At 43.1% G+C, this 20,569-nt stretch overlaps 1 protein-coding gene across 1 annotated transcript in view; it reads right to left on the reverse strand.

Moving 5' to 3' along the window:
* DARS1 (aspartyl-tRNA synthetase 1) overlaps positions 1-15,047 on the reverse strand; it is a 49,660-nt gene extending 34,613 nt beyond the window's left edge. The window contains exons 1-3 of the mRNA XM_028744967.2: positions 14,766-15,047; positions 11,251-11,308; positions 7,597-7,689 (exon numbers count right to left, since the gene is read on the reverse strand). Of these exons, the coding sequence (XP_028600800.2) occupies positions 7,597-7,689; positions 11,251-11,308; positions 14,766-14,837 (223 nt within the window). The 5' untranslated portion in view covers positions 14,838-15,047. The remainder of the gene's footprint in view (positions 1-7,596; positions 7,690-11,250; positions 11,309-14,765) is intronic.
* Positions 15,048-20,569: the final 5,522 nt, after the last annotated feature.

Raw genomic sequence — 20,569 nt, forward strand, 5'->3', positions numbered from 1 at the left:
TTTTATGACAGTTGTCTTTGTGAAGTGGGTGCAGACATAAATAAAATTTTGTGGGCATCTCTATGGCTGCAATCCTATGCACATGTACCCAAGACGTAAACGCCACTTAACTTAATGGTATTTCCTTTTGAGTAGACATGCAAAGGATCACGCTGTAAATTAAAGGGTAACTGCACTGGCGGAATGACTTTTGCTCACAGCAACAGGATTCTGCTTCCTCACTTCCTCCCACCCCACTCCCAAATCTGCTCTGGGGGTTCCCCCAATTCTCTGCTACAGATGGATAAAAAGATTGAGAGGACTTATTGCAAAACTTGCTTTCATCCTTCTCAGGATGCCTCCAGCATCCGTATTGCAAAACTTACTTTCATCCTTCTCAGGATGTCTCACCACCTTTCTCCTGTTATCTTCCCCTGGAAGTCTTATTCAGCCTTTTTCTCTGATTGCTCCTGCCTGTCAGTGACTAGTGGGGGAATGGGAGAGAAAGAGAGAGCATTGGGGCCTGAAGGCACTGTGACACAGAGGTAGTTGGGAGCTACATCTCTGGTCCCTTCTGTCTCACTGCTGCAGATGCAATCTTGAGTGATTCCAGGAAGAATGGGATCAGTCACTTGCCCTCTGAATGTGGTGCTTCCCCCTCGGATATTAGAGCCTACTAGGAGAAGGAGGATGCACTCTAGCCCCTGTGTAAGACACAGACTAGAGGGCCTTAGGCTTGCTTGCTAGAGTCAAGCCTGGAGGTTTGATTCCCCTTATAAGGAGGCTACCTTCCCTTATGGGACGCAGGTGGCGCTGTGGGTTAAACCACAGAGCCTAGGACTTGCTGATCGGAAGGTCGCGGTTTGAACCCCCACAATGGGGTGAGCTCCCATTGCTCGGTCCCTGCTCCTGCCAACCTAGCAGTTCAAAAGCACGTCAAAGTGCAAGTAGATAAATAGGTACCGCTCTGGTGGGAAGGTAAACGGTGTTTCCGTGTGCTGCTCTGGTTCACCAGAAGCGGCTTAGTCATGCTGGCCACATGACCCGGAAGCTGTACACAGGCTCCCTCGGCCAATAAAGCGAGATGAGCGCCGCAACCCCAGAGTCGGCCACAACTGGACCTAATGGTCAGGGGTCCCTTTACCTTTACCTCCCCTTCCAGGATCCACTAACTGGTTTTTCAAAGAAGTGCTTTTGACACCTCTTTCAGGAGAAGTTAGTCCTTGCTGTATGCTCCACTCCTCCACTGGCTGAGAATGTGTTCTTTTTCTGTCTCTCAGGATTGTTCACATTTTCTCTTTTTAGTAGAGAGGGGGGGAAATGGAAGGAAACCTATTATGAAACCTGGTTAATACCTCTGTTTATTTAACTCAGAAATATTTATGTGGTGTTCTGCCAAGTATCTGTGTCAGAGATCATGGGCATTTCTGATTAAAATGACTATTGTTTAAAACACACTCTCACTCTTTTGCGATTCTGCGAAACAGACAAGATGAATTTTCCATATGCAACTCAACACCTTTTGAAACAGCTTTCTGACTCATAACATTAATGTTGCAATGAACTGGCGAGTGGGCTTCTACCGAGACTCATATCAGTTCCTCCAATGCTTGCCACCAACGGAACCTGAATCACACATCTCACTTTTAGTTTGACAGCTTGGATTCTTACCAGTTAGCGGTTTGGGCCAAATATTGCGGCTAACATAAGGCAGACAGGGGAATTCGTCATCTCTCTGCCTTACGCAGTACAACTCCTAATCAGACGTGTCACTTTCTAATCCCATCCTTATACCATGCACCTCGGACAAGTACAAATGAGTTTATCTCCATATTTTCTCACAGTTAACCTGAGAGATAGCAACTAGCCCATGGCCCCCCAACAAATATTATTATTGCACAGTATGATATCTTGTTATGCTCAAGCTTGCAGAAAGGCTCTCAGCTGTATACGTTAATACATTTTCAGACTCCTGAGTGATTCTTTTATCATGAGGGATAGAAAGATTTTCAGAAAGGGGCATAAGGAAACCAACTTGCCCATTCAGAAATTTTCTAAACACCCCAAGACAAGCCCTCAGCACAAGTCTTCTCACCTGCCCATTCCCCACCCTTTTACAAACATATAAATCTGCAAGAGAATGGAAATAAGGGAGACCAGTAGCCCAGCCTAAAGCTGAAGGCTGGTTAAACTGTTCCAGCATTCTAATTTCCCGCTACAGATGTGAATTCTGGGGAAATGTAATACACACACACACACACACACACACACACACACACACATATATATATATATATATATATATATATATATATGCTTTCGTAGATTTTCACGGGTACAGGAATGCAGGTTTTGGTGTCCTCGGGTGTCTTCCCGTGTAAAAGTTGGGGTGTCTAGGCGACGTTTCGACGAGGTCTCACTCGTCATCTTCAGGCTGGTGCTTTCGGCTTCTTGTTACTGGAACAGAGCAGGATCTCAGTGCTTTAGCAACTAATCCACACCTAATGACCCACCTAAGTGGTACTCAGGATATCACTCAAGAAATCACTCAAGATATCCCTCAAGTAATTAAGGAACAAAAGAAGAAGAGGCACACTAGCCTGGGAACTTCCTCTCTGCCCAGAACATTGGAGGCTATACACCACACCTCAACAGTATTTATAGGAACTCAAACACTGAGATCCTGCTCTGTTCCAGTAACAAGAAGCCGAAAGCACCAGCCTGAAGATGACGAGTGAGACCTCGTCGAAACGTCGCCTAGACACCCCAACTTTTACACGGGAAGACACCCGAGGACACCAAAACCTGCATATATATATATATATATATATATATATATATATATATATATATATATTTGCTTTCGTAGATTTTCACGGGTACAGGAATGCAGGTTTTGGTGTCCTCGGGTGTCTTCCCGTGTAAAAGATGGGGTGTCTAGGCGACGTTTCGACGAGGTCTCACTCGTCATCTTCAGGCTGGTGTTTTCGGCTTCTTGTTACTGGAACAGAGCTCTGTTCCAGTAACAAGAAGCCGAAAACACCAGCCTGAAGATGACGAGTGAGACCTCGTCGAAACGTCGCCTAGACACCCCATCTTTTACACGGGAAGACACCCGAGGACACCAAAACCTGCATGCATATATATATATATATATATATAATTCGCTGAGGGAAACTGTTCCTTCTGAGCCATACCAGTGACTCCAGACTGTGCTCAGAGCATGTGACGCTGTGAAGTGTTGCACTTTATTCACTCGGATTCATTTCTCTGGAGGGTTTTTAAATTTTATTTTAACAATGCATTTACCAGTGCTCCTCTAGACAATGGTGGTTTCAAGCAGGCCGAAAAATGATCTGGAAATTTAGGCTGCATTGGTGTTGTACATTTTGAATCCCTCCTGTCACAATTTGCAAATCTGGCAAGGGAGGGGTGCAAGAGGGAAACAAATACAAAGGGACTGGGGCAGTAGTACCCCCAGGTTGGGTCTTTCCAAACTTTGGGAGAATTCTCAGAAATATCTCTGGCTATTTAGGAGAATCTGAACGCACCATGTGGTATTATGCATTTCCACAACTGCGCAAGAGTTAATTTGTCTGAAACAAATTAAAATTAACCACGGTTTGGATAACGTGGCAGGCTGTGGTTAGGCAAAAGTAGAAGCGAAAGCTTTTGAAAACTCCCTCCTTGCAGTTATGACGCAAAAGTGGGGGAGATCACAAACCTGAAGCTTGCCTGGTCTCATTCATATGAAACTAAACTTTTCACATCAGCACACAGGAGGGAAATCTGAATCCCGTCTCATTTTAGGCAGCCCCTATAGCCTCCTGAAGCTGCCTTGTGCTGCCCCCATCCTTCCATCCCCATAGAGTTCCTTCATTTGTGTTCATTTCCTACTTATTTTTTCCTGGCTACTTACTGTGTATCCCCTTTCTTCATGCAGTTTTAGTATGATTGGAAGTAGTTCATTTTATAAAAAATAAACTCCCTCCCCCTGCTTCTTCCCTATGGAACTTTCTCCCTCAACTTTCCAAGATCAAATTTGTATGCTTCTGTCATATATGTATGTGTGTGCAGCACACTAAAGTCAGAAAGGGGTTACTTTCACTTGCTTCCCGTAACAGGGGGTTTATTGGTCTGTTGTTCTAAAGATAAAATGCTCTGTATATTTGAGTGCAACTGAATCAAACTCAGTAGGCTTTACTTCCAAGTTGACCACACAAGAGCGAGAATTCTAATGTAAGGTAACCACGGTGAAAATTGAAGCAGGGTGGATTTTACTCTGGATTAGTTAATCCAGAAACTTGTCCCTAGCTCCACCCATCATCTGCCCTGCCTCTGCCTACCACGGGTGTGGGATTATGGTCCCTCAAGTGGGGCTGGGGAGGCTACCCACTCCTGGTTTAGCCCAGCGTATGAACACGGGTCACTGTCCAAGTTGTTCGCTTGTTCTTAATTCTACTGAGAATTATAGAATCATAGTTGGGAGGGACCATGAGGATCATAAAGTCCAATTGCCTGCAATGCAGGAATCTCATTTTGAAGTAGAAAGGGAGGGGTGGTAATTCTGAAATAAAATAAGGTCACCATTTTAAGAAATATATTTATTCATTTCTTTCTATACCATTCTTCATTTTGAGAATTATCAAGGCGGTTCGCAAACAAGTGAAACAGCAAGATGCAGCACTAAAATCAGATCAATAAAATACAGTGGTACCTCTGGTTAAGTACTTAATTCGTTTCGGAGGTCAGTTCTTAACCTGAAACTGTTCTTAACCTGAAGCACCACTTTAGCTAATGGGGCCTCCTGCTGCCGCTGTGCCGCCGGAGAACGATTTCTGTTCTGTTCTGAAGCAAAGTTCTTAACCCGAGGTACTATTTCTGGGTTAGCGGAGTCTGTAACCTAAAACCTATGTAACCTGAAGCGTATGTAACCCGAGGTACCACTGTAAAGTTAAAAGTATCAATCACAGTGGCCAGGAATGTTGAGCAACAGGAATTAATGGTCAGGGAATTACCCAGATGAACAGGTATGTTTTCATTTGTCAGCAAAAACATCACAGAGTTGAAGCCCACCTGATCTCTATGGGCAGGTCATTCCACAAAGGAGGTGTCCTGCTGAAGAAAGATCTCCCCTGCACCAGCGTAAGGTGCACTTCTACAGGCCACGGTACTGTTAACAGACCTCCTCCACAGATCACAGCAACTAGGCTGGTCTGTACAGGAGAAAGGCTGGTCTATATGCTCCCTTGGATAACTTGGTCCTGAGCTGCTTAGGGCTTTGTATACTAAAACCATAAACTAGTCAGTGCAGCTCTTTCAACTATCTAACTCTGAGTGAATGTTGGCACTCATGTGTGCATGCCAACAATCCCAGATGAGCTTCATGGCTGCATAAGATTACATATTTTTCCACTTTTCAAACACATATATGCAAGTTAAAGCTGGCGCACCCATTCAGGCCACTATCAACATTTGCTAGTACAGTCGTACCTTGGAAGTCGAATGGAATCCGTTCCAGAAGTCCGTTTGGCTTCCAAAAAGTTCAGAAACCAAAGTGTGGCTTCTGATTGGCTGCAGGAAGCTCCTGCAGCCAATCGGAAGCCAGGGAAGCCCCATCGGACATTCAGCTTCCAAAAATAATTCGCAAACCGGAACAGTCACTTCCGGGTTTGCGGCGTTCGGGAGCCAAAACGTTTGAGAACCAAGCTGTTCGAAAACCAAGGTATGACTGTATATTATTATTATTATTATTATTTTGAAAATCACACACACACACACACACACAAAATCCCTGGGACCGTTAAAATAAATGTTTAACATTTACTGTTAACATTTATGCCCCCAGAACAAGTGTGAAACTATAGTGAAATAGGTAACTGACCAGATTTAGTAACTAACCTTTCTTTTCTCCCTATTTATGCCCAATACAAGAAGCATTTCTATCAAGCATGTCAAAGATTTTGGGGAGCAGAGTTCAACTCCAGTTCCTTAAGCTATTCTCGTATTTTGTTCCAGAAAGCCTTCTTTCTTTAAATGTACAGTGTCTCAACCATGAGGTAAGTGAAGTTCAAACAAATGGAACATCTGTCAGACTTGTATGTCACCTGAAGAGGTCAAAGCATATTTAAACTTGTGCAATGGAAAGTGATCTCCAAGAGAAGTAGTGCTCCCACAGTGAAGAAAAATGACAGGCAGGTGGTTCTGTCTGAACAAGCCATGCCATGGAGCTCAAGCTTAGATAAGGATTTCTTTGAGGCCATTGTAAGAACAATTTTTTAAAAAAATAATAATGAGCTGACATATTTTGTTTGGGGCTACATGAAAGGCCAATTCGTTCCAGGGTTTCCCATTTCCTTTAAAACTTAGGAAGTAACACAAACTAGCTTTATTCCGATTATCCAACTTGAAAAGAGAGATTCTAGTATGCCTGATGACTGATACTTCGGCAATGGTTTTGAGCTTTACTTCAAAATAGTACTTTATAACTTTAGAGGCATTTAAAAGTAAGTATTTCATTATACAGCCTTCTTTAAAGCACCGTATTTACCTGTAGGTCTTTTTCTACCATGTTTAACTATAGAAAAAGAACTAATGCAACTATAGAAAAAGAACTAATGCAGCAAGGCAGGCACATTTATTTTGCAATATGGAAAACAGAAATAAAAAGTTTTGGCTACTGCATTTGTGGCAAACCGTTCTCAAGAGTGTAACATTCCATAAAAATCCAGGAGGGAAAGACACAGAAAGCAAGAATCTAGAGCACCTTTAAACACATGCAACTATTTCCAAGCAAGCAGTCTGGGGCCATCTCCTAGCAATCTGCTCCTGAGTAAACAGCCTAGCTATCATTTCAAGCTGCAAACTGAGGGAACTAGGTGAAGGCCTTCAGCTTGTTGCTGGGTACCCTTCCACCCCATTTTCCTGCCAGGGAGATATCCAGATATCCTTGACACAGATATCCTTGACGCAGCAGGCTGGAATATTTTCTTGAAAAATCCCTAAGCTGCTATTCAGAGTACAGTGCTACCTCTGGTTATGTACTTAATTCGTTCCAGAGGTCTGTTCTTAACCTGAAACTGTTCTTAACCTGAAGCACCACTTTAGCTAATGGGGCCTCCCGCTGCTGCCGGAGCACGATTTCTGTTCTTATCCTGAAGCAGAGTTCTTAACCCGAGGTACTATTTGTGGATTAGCGGAGTCTGTAACCTGAAGCGCATGTAACCTGAAGCGTATGTAACCCGAGGTACCACTGTAGTTCTAGAAAGCATCAGGACAAGGGGAGAAAACTTGACCCTTCCTGACCCATAATAAAATGTTTTTAAAGAACTCTGTTATTTTCATGGACCTTTAATAAAGGACAGATCCACAGATAGTTTGATTTGTCATAAGCTGTGGGCAGTACATAAACCATCTAAATAAATAAATGGTGCATAAACAGTCGAGGACAGTCTTCCCCAACTTGGTGCCCTCAATATAATTTTGAACCACAACTCCCATCAATCCCAGCCACCGTGGCCAATGATCAGGGTTGATGGAGTTGTGGTCCAGCAACATCTGGATGGCACCAAGTTGAGAAAGGCTTATCTATGGCAACCTTGGAAGAGCTAAGCTTACCTTTTGCTCTGCTGGTATGAATCCTCCCACGAACCCAGACGACGTCATCGGCTTTCTCTGCTGTCAAGTCCTTTATTTGAACCAACACACGATCTGCAGGCAATATATTACTTGGTTAGCTATTATATTCATGGGAAGGGGGAACAATAGCCATTTTGATGCCACAAAGCTACCCTGTAGATTTTATGTACATTTACAAGAAAAGCCATTTACAATGCATTTGTGGCAGAAATGAAACCTTGGTGGCAAGGGATGCCTTTTCCCAGCTTCAGTCAGTTCACCATCTCTGACTTGGTACTGGATATGAAGTCTGGGCGCATGTTCTCTTAACCTCCCATTTGAATGACAGTAATACATTATGCATGGTACCTCTCCCTGGGTATGAGGGTTTACTGGTTCACACACACACACACACACACACACAGTTCTACCCCTTTGAATAATCTGACCAGTGCTTTAGAGGAGGGAATGGAATAGGTGGAGCAACATGAATGAATGGTGAGTTGAGTACTGTAGTGCTTTATATAAGGTACGCAAGTTAAAGAGTCTGTGGTGGGGGATAGAGAGAATATGAAGTACTGTGCATACAAAGATTGCATGTCGTGGTCAGAAAATGAGAGGAGGGGATATCCATCGGAGTGGTGGGGAAACCCAGATGGCTACAGGCCATCCCACTCTCTGCCCTAGGGATGCCGTTGGTGAAAGCTGCTCCGTTCACAACGAAAACCCAACTCATCCCCCGTGCCAAGGTCCACGCTGCTCAGTTTTATTCCGTTTTTACTTAGCTTTTAAGATTTTATTTGATTCCTGCATTTTATATGAATTTATATTGACTTTTTAAATTACATTTTATGATAGCCTCTTAGAGATTTCTCTTCATGCTAAGTGGTATGCACATTTTATAAATAATAAATAATGTTGCCTTTTTAATAAGGCAAGCAATCTTGTAAACTATTAATATCTGTGTTAAGTTGAAAACCACTGCTTCAGGTACTGGAGTTGGTTCTTTCTGTCTGGAAGCACAACTACCTTGTGTAGTACCATAGATGTCTGCTCTTTTCACACTAAGCTTTTCTCTTTCTTTCTTTCTTTCTTTCTTTCTTTCTTTCTCTCTCTCTCTCTCTCTCTCTCTCTCTCTTTCTCTCTCCGTCTCCTTCCAACTTCTGACTTTAGTGTCTTCCTATTCCAGGCTGTGTCTGTTTTGTTAATTTTTCACTTTCTGAATATCTTCACAGCTATACAACTACTATATTATACGCTGATGTTCTCTTCGGAATAATTCTTTTAGGTTCTGCAGATTCATTTAAGCTTTTAAAAGGATAAGATGACTCTAAGGAAGTTGTATGTGACGAATACCATCAATCTCAGAGCTAATTCTGTTGATATGAATAAGTTTGGGAATGGTTAGAGGTAACCACTGCTCTTCCATGAAGGGGAGATGTTGTCTTCTCTAAGTAGTTTAGACAGAAAATCCTAAGCACACTTAACAGATAGTGTCAGCCTCATTGAACACATTGTGACTTACTTTCTAGGAAACATGCATTGGATTAAGCTGTTGAAAACAAATTACTCTGAAACAGGGATCTGTGGTAAAAGGGATACACCACTACACTGTTGATGCACTTGAGGCGGAAAAATAAAAAACGATGAAACTGAGTAACAAGTTCTAATCCAATTTCAAGTTTCACCAATGCTAACAATAACTGAAACAGATCTGCTAAGCCTTAGTCAGACAGAATTACATCAACGATTTAAAATTATTACAAAGCTGCAATATTTTCCAGACATGAATAAAAAGGACAAAATGAGGTATCACCCTTTTCATAAGTCCCTAATGTTCAAGGCATCACCCAAAATGTGCATTAGATTAACTTTTTAAAAAATTACTGTAGACATAATGGCCCAACTTTCATTAAAACCAGATGGCAAACACATTTGACTACATGTTCTGACAAGGTCCAAATAATTATTTTCAACTATTGCACTGCTTCTATAAAAAAATCAGAAAGCAACTGCTAAAGAGAAACATACCGCAGAAAACTATTTTTGCAGAAAACTATTTTTGCACAAGTAGGTGAAGTAATCTGTTGCTTTTCCTTAATGGTGTTTTTTTTTTTAAAGAATAAAGTTCTAATAACTTGTTTCTTTAAACATTGAATCTGAATGCTTTCCTTTTCTCCAATCCATTATTAGCTTAGTTTTGTGCATATCTAATGCTCCCTTTATAAATACGTAAGAGGAGGCGTGTGGAGTGTTAGACGAGGGGTAGTACCCCTGGTGGGGGACACGTCATTCTCTTTCTGGGATAGTTTGTTCCACCTTTGGTCCCCACCCTGCACTCATCTCTCACCTGTGGCTCCTAGAAGCCGTCAGCATGCGACAGCGCTCAAACCCCAGGAAATGGCTTCGACTGGCCAGCTAAACCAGGTGAGGGTATTTGATGGCTCTAAAACTCTCAGTGAGTTAGGGACTTCCCCTGCATGTGAAGACAGGCTCAAAGGTCAAGAAGGCTGTTTCTGCATGAGCCGTAGAGGGAAGTGAGGGGCAAATTGGGCTCGTCAAGCTGGGAAGGTAGCCCATCTAGGAGAAGGAAACCTCTGAACCTACCTTGTGAGACATATTCAGGAGAGCAAACCCTACACAAATCCGGAATGGAGTCCCTAAGATGGTTGGATGGGGCCTTGTACACCTCCTTCCGGCAACTCCTGCAGTTAAAATGGTGCCCAACGTATTGCTCTGCTTTCCTTTTGACCATATCTACAAGGCTGAGAGGGAAGTCTTGTCGTATGGGCAGCACAGAACCTCCATATACACTGCCCAGCCTTGTGTCTCAGGGTGTCAGTTTGGTGCCAGAGGCACACAGCACTGTCTCTCGAGATAAGACAGATGTTAACAAGTGGAGGTGTAGCCCTCCAGAAGTTGATGGACTTCAAATCCCATCATCCATGACCGTTGGCCACTATGGCCAAGGGGAGTTAAACAACTTTTGGAGGGCTTCCCCATACTTGATGTATGCTTACGAGAAACCATGGCTGCAATCCTATGAATGCCTAGAAGTCAGTCCAATTGTATTCATTGAAATTTAGTTCTGTAAGCAAAGATTCAAGAAGGAATCTAACGTTGTGCTAAGGCAATTGTTCCGTCATGGCAAGTATTCTGGCTTGCTAGACTCAGCAATCCCACCTCTCCTCCTCCCGTGTGCTGTTCCAGGGCTTCTCCTGATCCCCTCAAAGCAGATTTTGGGGGGCGCAAGGAGGGAGGGAGAAGGGGGGGAGCCCCATCTGCGCAAGCAGAAGTCCTTGCACAGGCATTCTGCAAACAGGGTTCCTTACCTCACAAAGAGAAAGGGGCCTCTATAATTTTTGTCTTAATACGTGCCAATTGTTCTCTCAGAATTTTAGCACATAGCAAGTGTGTCTGGATTTTTTTTTTGGTCATGTGTTAAATTTAGCTGCAGTTCCACAGTATTTTGTTAACTGCAAGCATGAAGTGAAACAACCTCTTACCTTTTTTCCCTCAGACAGACTGGCTCCACTGCAGCTAGAAATGGTTATCTGTATATTGGACCTGACACAACTATCAGCACTATCTTGCAGATTGTGGTATTTACAACCCAATAGGTTTTTGTATGCTTTCCAGAATTTTGAAACTGACCTGGTTTCTCCTGAGACTGGATCAGCGGCAATACTCCATACCTTTCCTTGGCATAATCCTATAAAGGGGAAGAACAGTGTGTTATGCTAAAAGCTTTTACACCAAGTCAGAGTCCAAATAAGACAAAAACGAAAAACCCCTGCATGTTGTGTGCACAAATCTGAAATGACACACTTCATTTGAGCATTGCTAGCTCTTAATGGATGGCAATGTTCTATATAAGAAGTCAAGTGCTAAACACAGACTGGAACCCCCAAATAAGAGCCAATTTTCACTTTGCTTTTGGTAGTTTAGAATATGTACATCTCATCAAGTTTGCATTCATCTTTTATCAAGTTACTTTAAAATGTACACCACAAGCTAAATTCAGCACTATATGCTACGTGACATTGCCTTTAGTACTGATCATTCCACACACGCACACACGCAGGGGAAAACATCATGTGAGTGACATCAGCCTAGGGATCAACTTTCTCAAACTACGCTTTTATCACAGAATGAGTTGAGCCTTGACAACTGTGAAATCACCATGCTTCCCATGCATCATCGCCATAACAGATATAAGCTCAAATAACTCAGCTGCAACCACCAGCTATAAACCTATGGGAATAGACTGCTTTTCGTGGAGGAATTGGACTATGGCATTCAATATCCCAGTTGATCTGCCAGACCCAGACTTCAAGTCATGGAACAGAGTTCATTATTTACTCAGGCTTGTGCCTAACAGGTGCACAAATGGGAATACAAGGAATGCAGTGTTCCCAGAATTTAGACTATATTTCCAAACCTTTTCATCCCATTTACTCTAGTGTAGTTTCAGATTAATAATGTGAGACTAAGAAAACACTCCAGTAACTAAATATTAAAGCTGCAACCTCATTATGTTTCAATATACTATTTGAGGCTCCGTCTGTGTAATAAATAAATGATCCTAATTTCTATCCTTGGTATCTCAGGAAACAAGACTCCAGTCCATAAAAGGTTATGCTAAGAAAGGTTACCTAAAGGATCAACCCCCCCATATGCCCCTGCCCAGCAACTGCGCTTCTCAGATGGGCTGCTGCTGAGAGTACTGCATGCCCCAGAGGTATGCTCTGGTTACATTAGAAACTGGACTTTTAGTGTTGCAGTTCCAGCCCTCTGGAATCAATTCCCAGCTGAAATTAGTTAAGACACCCAACATCATGACGTTCAGGCATCTACTGAATACATTTCTGTTTAAGATGGTTTCCCCTAAGGTGTGACCTAATTGATTATGAAACATTAACTGTGCATCTGTAGGAATGGTTTAAGTGTTACTAGAATTTATATTTAATCTTATTTTTGCCCTGTTGTACATCACTTTGATGGTCTCAGATTGTGAACCTGTTTATAAATTTGTACAATAGGAATGAATTAAAAACATTTGTTAATCTTTAGGAAGCCACAAGTCTCTTTGTTGTTTCTACTGCCAGCCGCAGTGGGCAATAATAGGCAAGCCAGAATAACAATTGGGGGGGAAACCTAAGATAGTTCCACTAGAGAAATATTAGGATGGCCTCATCTTGGGAAAGATATAGATAGAACTAGTTTTTGCATTAGGCAATTCCAATTTTCCTAACACTGACATGAACATAAAATGTAATTACAAATGCTACCCAATCACTCTATCAGCTAAGTTTACTCAAGAATGGAATATATTTTATTTTCTCAAGCTACAATTGCTCCAGAGATCATGTGCAAGGAATTTTCTACTAACAGAAGGAAAGGGGTTGATTTTTGTCCTGTACAGCCCAAAAACCTGCTCCAAATCACTGGAGGACCCTCTGGAACAGCATGGGAGGTGGAACATCAAATTGCAAAGGGAATCACCAAAATCTCCTCCCTCTTTCATGAGTGTCAGCATCCACTGGATTGCCAACCCTTCCACAAACCAAAGAGCTGATTCAAGCTGCAATGTACAGCTGCCTTTTATGGCTGTGATACTCAGTCTATTTGCATGAACAGAGAATGCAGCAGCTGATTCTCAGGGGCCGCTCATCATTATTGGGAATAATTTTTGAGCAGATGAGCTTGAACTAAGTAGTTTAGGCAGCAAGACTAATCCCACTTACCCACTGAATTCAACAGGACACTTCTCAGTAAACACAGTTAGGACTGTGCTGTTAAATCAACTGTGGAGACAGTTGCCTGCTTCAAGAATTAATAATTACAATGAAAACAAATATAAATGATAGATATTTATGAAAGCAGAAGACACTGAAGATAGTTTGCACATAACACAAATTATATAATGCATATTTTCTGCTAGAGGACTCATGTTCAAAGGTCTTCTTAATAAAAATGATATAGTCATAATAAATATAGGTGCTCAGAACAGATCACCCTTGATAAAGAATTCAAGAAGCTAATCATGTTTCAGCTTGTTAGGACATTAGTACAGTGTACGTATCCACCCTGTTCTATGATGCAAGCCTCCTGTAACAGGCCCATATGCCTGTTCAGTGAGCAGAATAGAGATTTTGACACCACAGGGCACGGGTGGAGAAGCTCTGGCCTACGGGCCAACCCTGGCCTCCCAGGGGCTGCACCTTGGCCTATGAGGCCCATAACCTGTTGTTGGGATACTGCCAGGGAGTCAGAGGCATCAGGCAGCCGTCCACGTCGTCACTGGACGAACTCCAGACTCCAATCGGAACAGAATGATTTCATTCCAACATCAGTCAATCAGAAATATCCTAACACACACCACCCGCCCATCAACTGACATCACTGGTGGTGGTGGGCAGGAGGGCAGGGTTCAATCCTGCATCCGCTGTCCAACCCTGTTCCTAGCAGGATGTCCCCCCGCTCATCAGCTGAAATCTATTCACCCCTAACCCTGAGGAACGTGCCAACAATTGCACAGCCCCTCCATTCACCTTTCCGTAAGACACCCCTTAACCTGAAGACGGACAATAATAGCCACGCACATGCACACCCCACTGACAGCAGTTTCATTTAAGGTTTGGCGACACAGCGCTCACACACAAACTCATCGTGCTGTTGCTTCTAGCAAACAGGTCTTTCTGCAGTGTTTAAAAAATGCCTGGATGAGTGCTTTTTTTTTTTTTTTTTTGTGAGCAAGTTCGCTCCCACTGTGTGAGTGAGGAAACTCCAACCCCCCAAAAAAGTTGCTGCTCTCATCTTGCACAGCACAATGAGTGGGGGGGGGGGGAGTTTGAGAGAAACGCGTAACGGGGAGCTATGAAGACCTGTGTTACCTGACAGCGTCTTCATGGGGCAGGCGGGGGGGGGGGTTACGTGCATAGGTATAACATGGCACCTTCCAAGCCCTTCCCAGTGGAGTTTCGCGTAAGGAAATAGGATGGGGGGGCGGAGAGAAAACGGAAACGGGGGGGGGGGAGACTTCTGACCAGGCAGTGGGCCTTTGAAGTTTGCAGTCCGCCCCCTTGAAACCCCCCCTCTCAGTGCCCACCCCCTCCCAATAAAGCAGTAGGAGACCCCACCACACCCCGCCCCCTTCGGAGACCCACATCAGCCGGCGGCTGCTCCATGGCGCTGTCTCGGTTCCGTTCCTGGTTCTTACGGGCGGCAACGCCGGGCATTTTGCCACCTCCGGCAGTAAAGTTGGCCAGAGCCGCTTTATTTCTTTTCTTTGTCCCCTACGGGCTTCCGTACCACCCTTTCTCTTTCTCTCTTTTTCTACCCCCCGACCCCGCTTTTTTCCTTTCCGATACTTGCTCTCCCCAGAGTCCCTCCGCGTGTCCGTTCACGCTGCTTCCGGGCACGTAAAGCACGCACAGGAGGACACGGCGGCTACGTCACGCGAGAGCGCTCCCGGCCGTTCTTTGCTCACTCAACCCCTCCCTCCTCGCTCAGGGAGGACGCATCGCGCGAAGCGGCCTCGTTCTCGCGAGCTTTCCCGAGTTCCTCCGCTCAATGTGTCCTCCCGTTTCTCCCTTGTCTTAGAAGTAGTCGCCTGTCGCAGGGGAAAGGCAGGCGCGGGAAATTCAGGAAAAAGAAGAAAAAGGGCGCCTAGATAAAACTGGGGGGGGGGGGGGGGTGTTGCATTGCTCTCTCTCTCCCACTGCAGGCAGTGAAGGCAGCAAACTTGGGTGGCTTTTAAAAGAGGGCTGTGCAGATCAGTGCAGGATAAGCCGGCTATTGATTTGTTTTTCAGCCGCATTCCCTCCGCCTTCAGGAATCGAAGGAGCGCTTGTGCTTGGCTTCTTGTCAGACTCCTATAAATCGGAAGAGTTGGAAGGGGTCACGAGGGTCATCCAGTCCAGCCCCCTGCAATGCAGGAATCTTTCTACCCAACGTGGGGCTCGAACCCGCGACGCTGGGATTTAAGAGTCTCATGCTATGCATGAGCTATGCAGTTGGCTGCTTTGAAAACAGGACGCTGGGCTGTTGGCCTGATCCAACGTGGTCGCAGGTGGCGCTGTGATCTAAACCACTGAGCCTCTTGGGGTGCCAATCAGAAGGTCATTGGTTCGAATCCCCGTTATGGGGTGCATAGCTGTCAACTTTTCCCTTGTGAGGAATCCTATTTGGAATAAGGGAATTTCCCTTAAAAAAGGGGAAACGTTGACAGCCATGATGGTGTGAGCTCTCGTTGCTCTGTCCCAGCTCCTGCCAACCTAGCAGTTCAAAAGTATGGCAGTGCAAGTAGATAAATAGGTACCACTACGGCGGGAAGGTAAACAGCGTTTCTCTTTCACCCTGGCTTCCGTCACTGTGTTCCCGTTGCTCCAGAAGCGGTTCAGTCATGCTGGCCACATGACCCGGAAAGCTGTCTCTGGAGAAATGCCAGCTTCCTCAGCCTGAAAGGAAGATGAGCGCTGCAACCCCATAGTTGCCTTTGACTGGACTTAACCGTCCAGGGGTCCTTTACCTTTTTTATTTCTCCACAAAAACATACGGCATGCCTCCACAAACGACTTACAATGCCGTATACATTATTCTTACTGTAAACTGCTTTGTTTCTTTATTTGTTGTTGTTTTGCAATCAAAACAGTATATAAATTTTGTGAACTAAGATAAATGTACCCACCCAGAAGTAAATGCCACTTTTTCATTGAGTCTTATTCCCAAGTAAAAGTAACTACAGGATTGGAGCCTAGAATTCAACATGACTTTCTTCTGAGTTGGCCTGCATATATTTGCAGTGAATAGGCATATACAGTATAACCTGCACTGATAGTCATACTCAGAGTAGACCCACTGAGGTCCATTTATTTTAACAGGTCTGCTCTAAGAGTAATATTTGATACCACTATGCAATCATAACCCCACTTACCTTGGAGTAAGACCCGCTGAATTAATAGACCTTACTTCTGAATTGGGTTAGGGGTAGGATTGAGCTGTGAATCTGAAAGAGCTGCAAGACGAGAAGAAATTAAACATGCAACAACAAGACAGACATATGCGTGTATATATATCTTTAAAAGTGAAACTAAAACATGGATATGAATGCCCATTAATTTCAGCAACACTTACACACCTGCCATTGTGGTAAAACCCTCCTTACCAGGATGATATATAGCAGGATGATATATAAGATTACTGAGTCAGCCTGAGGTAAGGGTTCAGCCCCTAGCGTACTTTGGTAATCTGCCAGTCCGTTTTTAATGTTTGGGCTGCTCCTATGTTCCATTAATTTGGACTAAGTGAGGGCAAGGGGGGGGGGCAACATCACAAGGGCAGGCTTCACCTCCAGCTGAATAAACAGACAATAACTCTACATTGTGCCTATCCATGTATATTTGTATGCATGGAGAGGTGCCAATGAATATAAGCAGGGACAGAGCCTCTCCCCATCCACTCCTGGGCTGGAGGTTCCCTACCCATTTCATAAAACCCAAGGGTTAGATCCAACATTAGTTGTATTTAGAGTAGACCTACTAAATCAACAGAATTAGTCATGGGCCTGCAGGGCAGCAATGGGCCATAGGATCTGGTATAGCTCAGCCCCTCATACTCACGCATATAGAAGCAGACACCAGTTCTGTGGAGGAAACCTTACTTAGAGTGTCTGCGCTACCAAATGAGCTGCTGGTGGCGATAAGGGATGATAGCCACCTCATCCCAAGAGCTTTTGAAGAGGCCACTTTTCTCTAATATTACTGCTTTGAATAACTATCTAACTAATATAGCTTTCGCTCCACTTGCCTGGAATAAGAGGATATTATTGCCTTTTGCGGCTGACACACAATCTTGATTCTAGCAAAAGCAGCAGCACAAGATTCGGTAGTTAAATAATTTGCCATTATCTGCTGAGTCCTGTCTCTTTTGCTGTGGGGACTCTTTTTTCCAATTCTTGGTAATTGCATAAAAACTCGAGTCAAATAGAACCTCAGTGAAGGGTAAATTAAATTAAAACTGAACATCTGGGGCTCGATCTAGTCAAACAATGGCAGACAAAGTGCCCATGCATGGAGTCCCACAGAGCTAAGACTGCCTTCCACCAGCACAAGTACCCGCTTTCCCTGTTGCCATTCACTGTAGTATCCCACCTTTGCACTCATTGGAAAGGAAATAAGGAAACCAGAACTCTGTTTAGTTTTGTGAGATTCTGCACATGTGTGCTGTGTACCGAAACCCCCTTTTTTAGCCCTGAAAACTCACATCTGCAGAATATGTTCTCCCCCCCCCCCCCGGCTATAAATAATGCCTCACGTTTTTCCCAGGAGCCACTGTTTTAATTGTTCCTTACTCATTTGACAGAAAACAAAAACAAAACATGTTTACGATTCCCAGATGTCCTGTATTTGAATGGAGCAATCTTTGTTTCTAGAACAACGTAACTCCATAGGACACAACACATTTTTCTTTCCATAGACCTTCACAGTGCCAATGCCACACCTCCACAATATCTCCTGTTGATGAGTTTTTTACTCCCTGCCCCCTGTCCAAATAAACATGCATTTTGGTGTTAATTGCAATACAATTCTACAGCCAACACATTGACAACCAAACCACAAAATATGAACTTCAGCTTTCGGGAATTGGTATATACACACACACACACACACACACACACACACACACACACACACTATTATTTTGATTGGATGAAGTGAAATCAGCAAGGTTAAGTCAATTAAGTTCATTCATTTCAATGGGCTTACTCTGAGTGCAACTTAGTAGGATATCACCCATTATTTCCCATTTTTAATAGCTAATCAATGATGTAAGCAACATCTCCAGTCTCTCTAATAATGGGACTGGCAAGGATCTTTACTCAAACTAGCTCAATCTGGAATGGAAATGGATGGAGGCAGCAGAGTTCATCTGCTCTGCCTTCTGTTAAGTGGAAACAGTTGCCCTTTGAGCCATATTTTGTTTAAAAACCCAATTAATAGGGGTGCTACCTGCCGTGAACTTAACAGTGATGAGTCCAAATAAATCTGTTACACAGAGTTAAACTAGGCGGAGGAGCACGCTAAGCCCTGTTGAAAAAGCTTTAACACCCTCCCTCTCCATTCATAAGGGGATTGCCAAATGGGGGTGACATCACCAGCTGTCAATTGGACGGCCCCCTTGGGTATACACAGATGAAAGCTGTATTGCACTTAAGTAACAAGACATGACAGACCATGTGTGAGTGCTAAATAATTTATACTTCAGGCTATGTACAGTACACCACAAAGCCAAACTGAAGACATTTTGGCAGCTTGGGATTTAAAACAAAACTAATTCTATTCTCCCTTCCCCCTCCCCCCCCCAAAAAAAAAGGAGGGGGAGAGAAAGCAGGCAAGTGCAGTGCAAAAAATAAAAAATAAACTAAGTGGATGAATTTAGAGGTTAGAGTCTCTTTGGGTATAAGTCCAATAAATGCTTGACAAGTTGTGCCTAAATAAGGCCTATGCTATATTTTAATAAAACTATTATAGCTGTGCTCTTTTGAAGTCTTATTTTGGAATTCAGCTATGGGTGCTTCTGCACTGCCTACTCATTGTTCTACAAATTGACACAATTTTTCATGCTTAAACATGTGCATCTCCTAATTTCCATCATGTCGGTTTTTCACTTTCAAATCATGAAATGCTTTGTAGACAAAAAAAGGAAGTGATTGATAAATTGGTAATGCTACCTGTAGTAAAAAAATACTTCATTGTTATTATTCTGTTGCCCTTTGATGGAGGAAAAGGAGGTTTTTTCTGTTTTGCATATAACAACATAACAGGTGGAATGAAGATGATTAATTTAATTAAATCCTGTAATTATGAGGGAAAACGCAGCTATTGGCAGGTATGTAACAAATTTATCAATTTTTGACTAAAACTCCCATCAAAGTAAACAAAACAAACAATGAATCCTTCCAAAATGGTGTAGGAATAGAATTTGCAGGAAAATCCAAATCCATCCTGGATTTTCATTTAGGAAGTTGCTACCCTCCGGATGTTTTCCCCCCTCCTTCAATGGGAAACAAAACCTTATTCAAAGGATTAAATGAGATGGCTATTCTCTTTGTTTTACAACTTCAGTCAGAAGTCTTTTCCTCTGACAAACAGCGTTTTCAATTAATACACTTCTAAAACAGGAACTTTGAGGAAGTGCATGCCTGTGATAAGAAGCAAAGAGTATTTCTTTTCCAAAAGGACTTCACACAAAGAGGCATCCTTTTTCAATTAAAAGGTTGATAACAACGGAGGTTTAAAAATCAGGGTTCTGAAGGGCTATTCTGATAAGAAGCAAACCACATTTTGTGCTAAGCTGAGATGAGCGGTGCATTTAAATTGGAGAGAACCAATCTCATCAACACTTTTGGTTGCTATGAATCCCAAGGTCTTTTTAACAGAACTGGGAGCGGGGGACCTCAATCTTATATTTGGAAGAGCAGAGTTAAATCTAGCAATCATTACTTGAATACACACACACACACACACACACACACTGCCGTGTGTGTGTCAGAAATATGTACAGCTTGCGATGTTTTGAAAATGTTCCCCATATTCTTTCTATAATACCAGGCTGTTTCCCTTTTTAAAATGTTGGAAATATTTTATCCTTGTAATAAATTCACCATTTCATCCTAATCTCCAAAATAATATAATATGTGTTCTTCAGTTTCACTTACAACACATCCCCCAAAGTTTTTCTTACTTGTGATAAGTCATATGTGAACATGTGTACAGTTCTGGTTGCCTCACCTCAAAAAGGATATTGTAGAGTTGGAAAAGGTTTTAAAAAAGGGCAGCTAAAATGCTAAAGGGGATGGAGCAATTCTCCTGTGAAGAAAGGTTGCAGCCTTTGGGACTTTTCAGCTTAGAGAAAAGGAAAGTTATAAAATTATGCATGGCATGAACAAAATGGATAGAAAAAAATCATT

Source organism: Podarcis muralis, chromosome 1 (assembly GCF_964188315.1).
Source record: "Podarcis muralis chromosome 1, rPodMur119.hap1.1, whole genome shotgun sequence".
Classification (NCBI taxonomy): Eukaryota; Metazoa; Chordata; class Lepidosauria; order Squamata; family Lacertidae; genus Podarcis; species Podarcis muralis.